Raw genomic sequence first — 13,591 nt, forward strand, 5'->3', positions numbered from 1 at the left:
CTAATATTAATAATACTAATAATAATAATAATTTTTAAAAATATATTGATTTATTTTTCAATAATATTAAATAGACGAGTAAAAAGACTAAAATACCCTTGTTTGACCACCCTTGTTTGACCAGATTTAACAAAAAAATATTTAACTAGGTTAGGGTCAAAAGAGGTAACATGCAAGATTTTGAAATATGCAAGATTTTGAAATATTAAGTACAAAACTCATCAATTTTCACGCCAAAGAACACCACCTGAAACAGGGTATTAACATAAAGAATAAAACGCATAATTTACCTTACCAAAAATATTGAAGTCCAAAACCATAAATATAAACTACGACGTATAGACAGCATAGTTGGTATCAATTTGTTATGGTACCGACACTTGGTAATAAACGTTCATCGTTACTTTCAAGAGGTTTTTATTAATACTTCACAGATGAAAAAAGGCTACATATTTTGTTTTGATCGTAACGACTAAAAGTTCAACAAGCACAGCCGATGCACGATTCAACCAAGTGTCCGGTTGAGTCCCAAGTTTCTCGCGCATTCTATTTAAGCAACTTGCACTTGAAAAATAAGTAGAATGAAATACATTTATAGGTAAACCAAATACTTGAATTTGGGCACCTATTGATGCATATTCACACAAGCATTTGAGGTCATTTTCGACAATTTATCAGTTCAGCAACTATAAAAGTTACAACGAAACACACTCGAAAATGACACTTGAATACCTAACACCATCAACTCATGAGGTAGAAACATTTTTCTATAAAATCTACGGAATAGTTTAAATTACAATAAGATATGAGAATACATAGTCCAACGAATCGTAAGCACGCTAAGTAGATGCTCGAGTTTAAAACAAGACCTGTTGATGTGGCGGCTGCGTTTTAGCTTTAAATCGTAACAGATCTTGAAGCCATTAATGTTAATCTCTGCCTTGCATTGGAACCACATGTTGACCCTGCAAATGTCAAGTATCACATAACCCATAAAATCGGTATTTTATTATGCGAAATACACACATGTATACATACGTATGATTAAGGTACCTGTGAGTTCCCGTAATCCAGACCCTGCAAGTACGAACCTTGATGAGCAAGCTGCAAAAACGCACAATAAATGATGATTAGATATTAGTGCATTTAAAATGCATGGCTACATGAATACAATTCAAAACATTCTAGTTTTTGAGTTTGTGTGTAGGGGGCGGGTGTTTCTTGAAGAGCACCTCCAGTTTTTGAGTTTCTTTTTAATATATAGACAATTCTTCGTTGAGAATTTCTTGAAGAGCACCTCCAGTTTTTGAGTTTGTGTGTAGGGGGCGGGTGTTTCGAACTGAAAGTTGTGAGATTGATAAGAAGTGGACTTATTTTATAAAGAGTTAGGTTTGGTTTACCTACTTGTTGGTCGTCTACTTTACCATTTCATACTAAGTTTATATCTAGACATTCAAAAAAAAATACTAAAAAATATAGTGTATTTAATTTTGTTTTTAAGTTTAAATATTATAAGTTAATTGAGTATTTAAATTATTGGAGAATTAGTAGTTAAGAAAAGAAATTAAAAAAAAGTTAAAATTAGTGCGCTAGTTAAATTTGGAGATTTGGCATCATGTTGGATTGCAACCTAGACGAGGTTGTGAGTTTTTTCTAAAAAAAAAATTGATTACTCTTTTTTATTAAATCTACATGTCAACCAACCCAAAGAAATGATCACCGTAGTAGGTATTCTAAAATTATTTCATGTGGACCCCACATAAGGGTTTTCCAGTCTTTTCGCATCTTAGTTCATAAATTTTTTTTTATATAAAAAAAAAAAAAAAAACCTCACCCTACCGTATTTCTCTCTCTAAACACAAAACACACTCTCTCTCCCTCAACCGCCGCCACCACCACCTTCTCCCCTCATGTTCACCTAAATCGACCTTCATCCACACCTCATATACATATTATCCAATAACCTAGATTCACAATTGTTTACAACATCATCAACACTCAAATAACAAAATGATATACAATCATAAAATCAGATAAACCATAATCCCCATTAAATTAAATCACATACCAAACATCAACACTCGCAACTCTCCAACAAAATCAAAGTACTAATCAATCTTCATCCACATCTCAAAACATATTCATCCAACAAAACCTAAACTCACACAACTATAACACAAATTCAAAATTCAACTCACGCAAGCAACTGTTTCCACTTGAAGGTTCAACAATCCTGAAGATAAAACGAAAAATCGTCATCTTTTAATCCAATCGGAAGTAAAAATACCCTCGGCGCAAGAGGCGCAAGTAGAGTAATTGTGAGCTTCAAAAGCATTGACAGAACTAAAGCTATTGTTGAAGATCTCTTCCCTTAGTTATGTCGAGCTACTGCTACTGTTGCTACTGCAGCCGCCACCCATTACCACTACCACTAATATTAATAATACTAATAATAATAAAAATAATAATAATTTTTAAAAATATATTGATTTATTTTTCAATAATATTAAATAGACGAGTAAAAAGACTAAAATACCCTTATTTGACCAGATTTAACAAAAAAAAATTAATTAGGTTAGGGTCAAAAGAGGTAACGTGCAAGATTTTGAAATATTAAGTACAAAACTCATCAATTTTCACACCAAAGAACACCACCTGAAACAGGGTATTAACATAAAGAATAAAACACATAATTTACCTTACCAAAAATAATGAAACCATAAATATAAACTACGACGTATAGACAGCATAGTTGGTATCAATTTGTTATGGTACCGACACTTGGTAATAAACGTTCATCGTTACTTTCAAGAGGTTTTTATTAAAACTTCACAGATGAAAAAAAGGCTACATATTTTGTTTTGATCGTAACGACTAAAAGTTCAACAAGCACAGCCGACGCACGATTCAACCAAGTGTCCGGTTGAGTCCCAAGTTTCTCGCGCATTCTATTTAAGCAACTTGCACTTGAAAAATAAGGAGAATGAAATACATTTATAGGTAAACCAAATACTTGCATTTGGGCACCTATTGATGCATATTCACACAAGCATTTGAAGTCATTTTCGACAATTTATCAGTTCAGCAACTATAAAAGTTACAACGAAACACTCTCGAAAATGAAACTTGAATACCTAACACCATCAACTCGTGAGGTAGAAACATTTTTCTATAAAATCTACGGAATAGTTTAAATTACAATAAGATATGAGAATACATAGTCCAACGAATCGTAAGCACGCTAAGTAGATGCTCGAGTTTAAAACAAGACCTGTTGATGTGGCGGCTGCGTTTTAGCTTTAAATCGTAACAGATCTTGAAGCCATTAATGTTAATCTCTGCCTTGCATTGGAACCACATGTTGACCCTGCAAATGTCAAGTATCACATAACCCATAAAATCAGTATTTTATTATGCGAAATACACACACGTATACATATGTATGATTAAGGTACCTGTGAGCTCCCGTAATCCAGACCCTGCAAGTACGAACCTTGATGAGCAAGCTGCAAAAACGCAAAATAAATGATTAGATTAGATATTAGTGCATTTAGAATGCATGGCTACATGAATAGAATTCAAAACATTCTAGTTTTTGAGTTTGTGTGTAGGGGGCGGGTGTTTCTTGAAGAGCACCTCTAGTTTTTTGAGTTTCTTTTTAATATATAGACAATTCTTCGTTGAGAATTTCTTGAAGAGCACCTCCACTTTTTGAGTTTGTGTGTAGGGGGCGGGTGTTTCGAATTGAAAGTTGTGAGATTGATAAGGAGTGGACTTATTTTATAAAGAGTTAGGTTTGGTTTACCTACTTGTTGGTCGTCTACTTTATCATTTCATACTAAATTTATATCTAGGCGTTCAAAAAAAATACTAAAAAATATAGTGTATTTAATTTTGTTTTTAAGTTTAAATATTATAAGTTAATTGAGTATTTAAATTATTGGAGAATTAGTAGTTAAGAAAAGAAATTAAAAAAAGTTAAAATTAGTGTGCCAGTTAAATTTGGAGATTTGGCATCATGTTGGATTGCAACCTAGACGAGGTTGTGAGCTTTTTCTAAAAAAAATGATTTCTCTTTTTTATTAAATCTACATGCCAACCAACAGAAATAATCACCGTAGTAGGTATAAAATTAGTTCATGTGAACCCCACATGAGGGGTTTCCAGTCTTTTCGCATCTTAGTTCATAAATTTTTTATATATAAAACAAAAAAAACTCACCCTACCGTATTTCTCTCTCTAAACACAAAAACACACACTCTCTCTCCCTCAACCGCCGCCCGCCACCACCACCACCTTCTCCCCTCATGTTCACCTAAATCGACCTTCATCCACACCTCATATACATATTATCCAATAACCTAGATTCACAATTGTTTACAAGATCATCAACACTCAAATAACAAAAGAGTAAATTGCCATTTTAGTCTCTGAGTTTTGTCCAAATTTATCATTTTAGTCCAAATAGTTTTTTTTTGCATCTGGGTCCCTGACTTTTCCCTTTTGTTGCCATTTTGATCACATACACTAATTCCATCCAAAAAGTCCATCTTTAACCAGGCGTATTTTGGGGATTTTCATTTTAAATGTTTTCAATTGCCATTTTGATCCAATTCCAAAAAATCAAAAAAAATTCAAAAAATCAAAAAAATTCCAAAAAATTCTAAAAAATAATAAAAATTCTAAAAAATCATAAAAATTCTAAAATGATATACAATCATAAAATCAGATAAACCATAATCCCCATTAAATTAAATCACATACCAAACATCAACACTCGCAACTCTCCAACAAAATCAAAGTACTAATCAATCTTCATCCACATCTCAAAACATACTCATCCAACAAAACCTAAACTCACACAACTATAACACAAATTCAAAATTCAACTCACGCAAGCAACTGTTTCCACTTGAAGGTTCAACAATCCTGAAGATAAAACGAAAAATCGTCATCTTTTGATCCAATCGGAAGTGAAAATACCCTCGGCGCAAGTAGAGTAATTGTGAGCCTCAAAAGCATTGACAGAACTAAAGCTATTGTTGAAGATCTCTTCCCTTAGTTATGTCAAGCTACTGCAGCCGCCACCCACTACCACTACCACTTCCACTAATATTAATAATACTAATAATAATAATAATAAAAAAATAATAATAACAATTTTTAAAAATATATTGATTTATTTTTTAATAATATTAAATAGACGAGTAAGAAGACTAAAATACCCTTGTTTGACCAAATTTAACAAAAAAAAAATATTTAACTAGGTTAGGGTCAAAAGAGGTAACGTGCAAGATTTTGAAATATTAAGTACAAAACTCATCAATTTTCACGCCAAAGAACACCCCCTGAAACAGGGTATTAACATTAACATAAAGAATAAAACGCATAATTTACCTTACCAAAAATATTGAAGTCCAAAACCATAAATATAAACTACGACGTATAGACAGCATAGTTGGTATCAATTTGTTATGGTACCGACACTTGGTAATAAACGTTCATCGTTACTTTCAAGAGGTTTTTATTAATACTTCACAGATGAAAAAAGGCTACATATTTTGTTTTGATCGTAACGACTAAAAGTTCAACAAGCACAGCCGATGCACGATTCAACCAAGTGTCCGGTTGAGTCCCAAGTTTCTCGCGCATTCTATTTAAGCAACTTGCACTTGAAAAATAAGGAGAATGAAATACATTTATAGGTAAACCAAATACTTGCATTTGGGCACCCTATTGATGCATATTCACACAAGCATTTGAAGTCATTTTCGGCAATTTATCAGTTCAGCAACTATAAAAGTTACAACGAAACACACTCGAAAATGACACTTGAATACCTAACACCATCAACTCGTGAGGTAGAAACGTTTTTCTATAAAATCTACGGAATAGTTTAAATTACAATAAGATATGAGAATACATAGTCCAACGAATCGTAAGCACGCTAAGTAGATGCTCAAGTTTAAAACAAGACCTGTTGATGTGACGGCTGCGTTTTAGCTTTAAATCGTAACAGATCTTGAACCCGTTAATGTTAATCTCTGCCTTGCATTGGAACCACATGTTGACCCTGCAAATGTCAAGTATCACATAACCCATAAAATCGGTATTTTATTATGCGAAATACACACATGTATACATACGTATGATTAAGGTACCTGTGAGCTCCCGTAATCCAGACCCTGCAAGTACGAACCTTGATGAGCAAGCTGCAAAAACGCACAATAAATGATGATTAGATATTAGTGCATTTAGAATGCATGGCTACATGAATAGATTTCAACACTCTTATGCAAAAATCGGGCGTCTTACGTTGAATATTGTTAATAAGGAATAATGGATTTACACCGGTCTTAACTACAAAGTCACCACTGCAGTCTCAACTATTAACATCATGGTTTTAAAAAACGTTTGAGGCGTACGCCTCGAGGCGAAACGGCCAAAAAACGAGTCTGAGGCGCGCCTCATGGTGTTTTTAATGTCTATGCGCCTCAGAGGGACTGAGGCGCTAAAAAAGCTGCGCCTCAAGGGATTTTGATAGTTGTTTTTGATGTTTTTGACTTTTTGTGTAAATTTCAAGCATTTCATGTCTTTTTTAAGTGTGTTTTTGATGATTTTGATGAACCTGATGACGAAATTAGTTAGTATTATTATTTTTATAATATATATAATTTTTATATTTTTTATTAATACCGCCTCGGCCTTACGCCTCGTGAGGCGAAGGGAAAACGCCTCGAAACTCGTTTCCGTTCTTTTAAACCTTGATTAACATACTGGCCTCCAATGGACTAACAGAACCCTAACGCCGGTCGCCAGAAAAACGTTTTTGGCCGAAAAACTCAACCTTTTCGTCCCCAACCTCTTTGTAACCTTAGATTGGACCTTTAGAAACCTTTTTTCTAGTAAAAGTCCCAATTATCAAGGGTGCCCGAAAAAACATTTTTTTTTTGGTCGGAACACTCTTTTTGGCTAGAAAACTCAACCCTTTCGTCCCAAACCTCTTTGTAACCTTAGATAAGACCTTTAGGAACCTTTTTCTAGTAAATGCCCCCATTATTGAGGTCGCCGGAAAACTCAACATTTTCGTCCCAATCCTCTTTGTAACGTTAGATCGAACCTTTAGGAACCTTTTCCGTCCACAAATGTTTCTTTTTCCGGAAACTAACGACGTTAGGGTTATGTTAGTCAGGGTCCATTGAAGACCAGTATGTTAATAGTTAGGACTGCAAGTGGTGATTTTTGAGTTGGCACATGTGGCGGCCAATTAACAATAGTTGAGATTATTTAAATCTATTATTCCTATAAATAATGAGTCAAAGATATAAAACAACAATCTTTAGATAACATGAAACAACTCGGGACAGCCACCGTTCACATTTTATATAGTTACACCACCGTTCATTATCTAGAAAAAAATATATAAATTTATGAGATTTAGTACAAGCAATTGGTGATATCGAATTACTCACATGTGCGTTATGATCAGGTTGCCCCCCGTCTCTCCTAACCAGTCCTTCGTGGCCTTTTGCAGATCCCTTGGTGTCACCCTTAAGAAAACATTATTCAAAAATCACACACAAAAACGCTCAAACAATAATAATAACGTCGAGAGAAACAAACGAACTTCACTAACCTCCATCTGCAAATTAATCCAGACACGAGCATAGGAAAACACAAACATCAATCCGTTAGTAAAAAAAGAGATCATGTATGAACTACTAAAGTAATAATAATTTAAGTTAGCAAAGGAAAAACGTAAACCTCTCTGTATCTAGTCAAGTATAACTTGAGTGGTTCGATATAATCTTCGAACCCTAAGGTAGCCATTGCCCATAGAAGATCATCACCGTTGATAGTTTTCCTCTTTTCCCTTTGACACTTATCACTCGCCCTACACATTCAACACCAAAACACATAATTAATATTATTTACAAAAAAGGTCAATATATACAAAAAAATAAGTATCTAGTGATACGCATTAGGTTTCGATAATCAGTTTTTTACAAACGATTTTTACCCATATTTGTTTCTTTACACCCTAAATAATCATAAAATCATAATCAATAGCTTGTATTGAAAAAAATTTAACAGTTTATACATGCATCCAAACATATGAAGATGACAACAACGTGCCAGCTAACTGAAAAAAAAAAAACTATAAACCAAAGAAGCGGAACAAAATCAAGCATATACGTACTCGCTAGTATATCACACACTTCAAACCATTTAACGAATTAACATGTACTCGCTGGAAAAAATGCTAGTATATCACAACACTTCAACCGTTCAATGAGTTAACATGAAATTGACTATTGCCCTCCATTCTTAATGAAAAAACTACGCATTTACATCGTTTAAATTTACAGTTTCGCCATTAGTTTTGTTTTCTTCCTCTCAGGTAAATTACGATTTTACCCTTACCCGGTGAAAAATTACAATTTTGCCCTCGGTTCAAAATTACGAATTTACACCGTTTAAATTTACAGTTTCGCCATTAGTTTTGTTTTCTTCCTCTCAGGTAAATAACGATTTTACCCTTAATTTAAATTTACATTTTTGTTATCGTTTTTGTTTGCTTTCCCAGACAAATTACGCTTTTGCCCCCAGTATATAACTACAGGCACAAGATGGAGGAGTAGTGTCAAGCAACTGCCTGGAACTCCCCCATTGGCCCAACCAATTTACGATTTTATCACCGCTTTAAAATTACGATTTTGCCATCAGTTCAAAATTACGTTTTTACCCCAGTTCAAAATAAAATTATGCTTTTGCCCACAAAAATAAATTACAATTTTGCCCTCGGTTAAAAATTACGCTTTTTACCCTTTTAAATTTACGTTTTTTTGTCATTTTCCGCTTTATGTATATAGGGAGGGGCTCATGCGAGAACTCCATTTATTGCGAGAACCAATGTGAACACAACCTAAAATAGCTAAAAAAACCTAAAAAAACCTACCCCCCCCCCCCGAGCTAAATGCTAAAAACTAAAACCCCTAAATAACCTAAAAAATCTGAAAAAATAAAAAAAAATCTAAACTTTTTTTTTTAATATTTTTATGCTCAAATCGCTACTTTCAGTGGCCAAAAATTTTTTTTTTTTTTTGGCTTCGAAAAGTAGCGATTTTTATATAAAAATATTAAAAAAAAAATTGTGTGATTTTTAGCTATTTTTAGGCATTTTTGGTTGTGTTCACATTGGTTCTCACGGTTCTCGCAATAAGAGGTGGTTCTCGCATGATCTTCTCCCTATGTATATATTATAGTTATTATTGCGCAAAACTTTCGCAATTCAGTTGATTGTATGAACATTCAAATATAGTGAGTGTCTCGGGTTCGAAGCCTTTCATGGGAAGAAATTTTTTTATTACCTGCTGCCAAATCTTTTAAAACAAAAACATTTTTAACATACCTTCTTCTTCCTACAGTGTAGCGCAGATTAGGGATGAACATTTGGTACCGGGTAACAAACCGGTACCGAACCGTACCGGTACCACTTTCCCCCTTTTTCGGTACCGGTGCTTTCGGTATGTACCGTGCTTACTCCTTTTATGTTCAAAGGGGTGTTTAAATATGCGTTTTCATAATATGTAACGGTTTAAAACAGAGTGCTTTAATAGCCAGTTCTCTTACAAAGTTTTTTACCCAAGTTTGTTTATTTCCACCGTAAATAATCATAAAACCAAAAAAACTAACAGTTTAACACACATCCAAACAACACAATTATGAAAAAAAAAATGAAAAAAAAAATAAACTAAAACCACTAATAAACTTAAGAGTTCAAAAACAGTCTATTAAAACAAGTGTTGAGAAGTGAGAACGATATACTTACTCACTAGTGACAAAGCTGATAAACTCAGAAACACACTCCTGAACAGTCTCCTTTGCATCCTTTGACATTTTGCCATTAGCCGGTAACCCTTTCTTCATAATCCGACTGATATTCGCAATTGGCAAAAACCGATCCTGTTCTCGAACATTTGACGACCTCGGGCTCAGGTCCCCCCCACTCTCGTGACTCCCACCGCCACCTGGACTAGCTGGACCCTCCGCCATCCAAACACCAAAACCCTAATTTTCAAAACCACAAAATCAACACCAAACCCATCATCAAAATCAAAAATTTTTGACATATACAGCAACAAGACACCATTCAAAACCACCTACATGAGATTAATTTTTCAATACACATTCGTGTTTAGAGTACACCATTGAAAACCCAAAACCCTGACCAAACCCATCATCAAAATCAAAACTTTTCAACAAATACAGCAACAAGATACCATTCGAAACCACCTCGATGAGATAAATATTTCGATACACATTCGCGTTTAGATTACACTATCAAAACCCAAAACCCTAAATTTCAAAACCCACAAAATTAACACCAAACCCATCATCAAGATCAAAACTTTTCAACAAATACAGCAACAAGACACCATTCGAAACTACCTAGATGAGATTAATTTTTCGATACACATTTGTGTTTAGACTACACCATCGAAAACCCAAAACCCTAAACTTCAAAACCCACAAAATCAACACCAAACCCATCATCAAGATCAAAACTTTTCAACAAATACAGCAGCAAGATACCATTCAAAACCCCTAAATGAGATTCATTCCGGTACACATTCGTGTTTTGCCTACATCATCAGAAACCCAAAACCCTAAATTTCAAAACCCACAAAATCAACACCAAACCCATCATCAAGATCAAAACTTTTCAACAAATACAGCAACAAAGACGCTATTCAAAACCCCTAAATGAGATTCATTCCGGTACAAATTCGTGTTTAGACTACACCATCGAAAACCCAAAACCCTAAATTTCAAAAACCCACAAAATCAACACCAAACCCATCATCAAGATCAAAATTTTCAACAAATACAGCAACAATGACGCTATTCAAAACCCCTACATGAGATTAATTCACATACCCATTCGTGTTTAGACTACACCATCAAAAACCCTAAATTTCAAAACCCACAAAATCAACACCAAACCAATCATCAAAATCAAAACTTTTCAACAAATACAGCAACAAGACACCATTTAAAACACATAAATGACATTAATTCATATACTTATTCATGTCTAGACTACACCATCAAAAACCCAAAACCCTAAATTTCAAAACCCACAAAATTAACACCAAACCCATCATCAAGATCAAAACTTTTCAACAAATACAGCAACAAGACACCATTCAAAACCCCTACATGGCATTAATTCATATACACATTCGTGTTTAGACAACATGTAGATCTAAGAAAGCTATAAAGAATGAATGTGTTAAGATTTAATATGTAATTAAAGGTGTTGCCTGTTATGGAGGGAGAAATTTGGGCGCCAAGGGTGGATGAAGAGGGCGATGAGAGATCCGACGCTGGAGAACGAAGGAGAAAGGAGACGATTGAGATGCGAAGCTCTGATTTATCAACACCGTTGGTTTGGTTTTCTTCTCTTATTTGGAGTAATCGATTTTTTTATTATTATTATTATTATTATAATAAATTTAAGGATTTTCGAATTTTTATTTATTTAGTTATTTATTATTTATAATAATAATAATAATAATAATAATAATAATAATAATTTTACTAGTGAGTTTTCGGGCGATACGGCCAAAAGAAGTTGTTAATTACGTAACACGTTAAAAAGTTATATTAAAAAACATAGCAACGCATACTTAAATTAAAGAAAACAGAGTGCTCGTTTTAATGTGTATTTTTTTTAAAATATTAATGTAATGAAAAAATACGATCGTTAAAATCGTGGAGAGAAGTTAGTTTAAAAGTTTTTTTTTTCACACACTCATTCAACCTATAATTTAAGGGTTGAATGAATTCAACCTAAATTAGGGGTGATGAAGCTAAGAGGATTTGCATTATTAATAGATAATTTGACGCGTAAAATAATGGATTTATCAAATGTGTTTAACAAGTTAACGTTAACACGCGCGTTACGGCGTGATGTTGATTATGCAAAACATTTATTTCCAAAAGCAAATCAACTTAATTTGTACATAAGAAAACGTAGTACTTATACATTATCACATCCAAAAAATATTGTATACATCCATTTCATGTTGGCATTCCAAATTCATTCGATTATACCAAACCTGTTAATCAAACGGTTTGGGTCCGGTTTAGTTTTCAGTTTAGACAATATAAAATATCAACTTTTGGGATGTATTTGGTTTTCAGATATGATAATTATAGTTGATGTAAAGATCAAACACTAAACGAAATATATACCAAATCCATAATTCCTCGTATTTTCTCTTTTTCTTTTTAATTTAAACATAGAGCCTATTTCACAGCTAGCTACGCCATGAAACGTAACCTGGGATCTTTACATAGAAGCATTTAAACCAAAAGAAATATTGTGTTCAAAGGAGAAATAATAGAAGATAGAAGATAAATATGAAGTGAGAGTTGTTGAGCTATCTACTGTTGAGTGAAACAATGCTTTTTAGTTTAGATAAGACTTTAGGACTTGAAGTTTTAGTTTAGATAAGAGTAAGACTTTACTATTTGAAGTTAAGTTTATGCCAATTATTTTGGAGTTGATAAGATTTATATTAATTTAATTAGTATTTAATAGTTTAACTTAAATAAAAATTATCTACAATTAAGGATGGTCTAGAATAATGACAAGTGTCCCTTCATTGGTTTCTTTTAGTATATAGTATAGATGCCAACTAAAATATAAAGCCTAGAAGGTCAGAACCCACGGTGGTTAACCCTGTAAACCGTAACCCAAAATGTTCAATGTGGTTTTAAAATTTTCAAACTGACCAACCAAGTTATAGAAAAATCAACCGCGAAATCATACCATGATTCCTCAAATCGCTTTTGAAATTAACACGCGGCATAGACAATTGCTTATACGAAAACCAATGGGTTTAGCAATTAGAACCAATGTGCAAATATAGAAGATGAGCCATACAACAATAATCGTAATTGTAGGAAGTTAATCACACGTTCTGGTCCATTTGGATATTGAGAACCAAAGTTTATTGATTATGGAAATTGAGAACCAATGAGCCAAATTGACTGTGAAAAACAATAATCCAAATTTTGCGTATGCAAATTTCTGAGAAACCCGTAACATGTACCCCAAATGCAACGAAATTATCTAGAAAAATAAGACACATGGAATGTGGGACTCAGATGTACATTTAGAAAAAAAAAAAAAAAAAAAACCCAAATGTACAAAAATTGAAAATTGATAAGAAACAAAATGGAATTGTATTCAATTTGCAATCATCTTCACCCATATATTACAAATATAACCATACATATAGACACTAACTGCCAGATGGTTATTCGAGAACTGCCAAACAATTATTGGGGGGGGTGGGTTGTATATCTGGTTTTATAACACTCTCCCTCAGATATACATACTGTTCATTATACACTATTAACAACATTCTTCAGGATGATGTTAAATCCATACTTCAGGACCTAAGTGATGAATTGATACTGTAGGACCAGTTATGTTGCCTCATTAAAAACCTTGCTAAGAAAACCCAATGGGACAAAACTTAGTAAAGGAAAAGAGTACAACGTGTATAATGCCCCC

The 13,591-nt window shown here is 33.4% G+C and overlaps 1 protein-coding gene and 1 long non-coding RNA gene across 3 annotated transcripts; both read right to left on the bottom strand.

Annotated features, from left to right (window-relative positions):
- Positions 1 to 650: 650 nt before the first annotated feature.
- Positions 651 to 11,471, bottom strand: LOC110881223 (nuclear transcription factor Y subunit B-10). Of its 2 annotated transcripts, none has more exons than XM_022129558.2 (7): positions 11,328 to 11,471; positions 9,833 to 10,071; positions 7,765 to 7,894; positions 7,637 to 7,642; positions 7,473 to 7,550; positions 1,054 to 1,104; positions 651 to 965 (listed from the first exon to the last, which is right to left on the bottom strand). In XM_022129558.2, exons 2-7 carry the CDS (start codon positions 10,054 to 10,056, stop codon positions 930 to 932), a joined length of 525 nt encoding a protein of 174 aa, XP_021985250.1. In that variant the 5' UTR covers positions 10,057 to 10,071; positions 11,328 to 11,471; the 3' UTR covers positions 651 to 929. The 2 variants fall into 2 exon arrangements, with proteins under 2 accessions (XP_021985250.1, XP_021985243.1); XM_022129551.2 differs by lacking the exons at positions 651 to 965; positions 1,054 to 1,104 and adding exons at positions 5,759 to 6,073; positions 6,162 to 6,212.
- LOC110881244 lies at positions 2,994 to 3,671 on the bottom strand. The gene is made up of 3 exons (XR_002559653.2): positions 3,637 to 3,671; positions 3,456 to 3,506; positions 2,994 to 3,367 (listed from the first exon to the last, which is right to left on the bottom strand). It is a non-coding gene; the product is annotated as an uncharacterized LOC110881244 (long non-coding RNA).
- Positions 11,472 to 13,591: the final 2,120 nt, after the last annotated feature.

This window comes from Helianthus annuus, chromosome 1, assembly GCF_002127325.2.
Source record: "Helianthus annuus cultivar XRQ/B chromosome 1, HanXRQr2.0-SUNRISE, whole genome shotgun sequence".
NCBI lineage: Eukaryota > Viridiplantae > Streptophyta > Magnoliopsida > Asterales > Asteraceae > Helianthus > Helianthus annuus.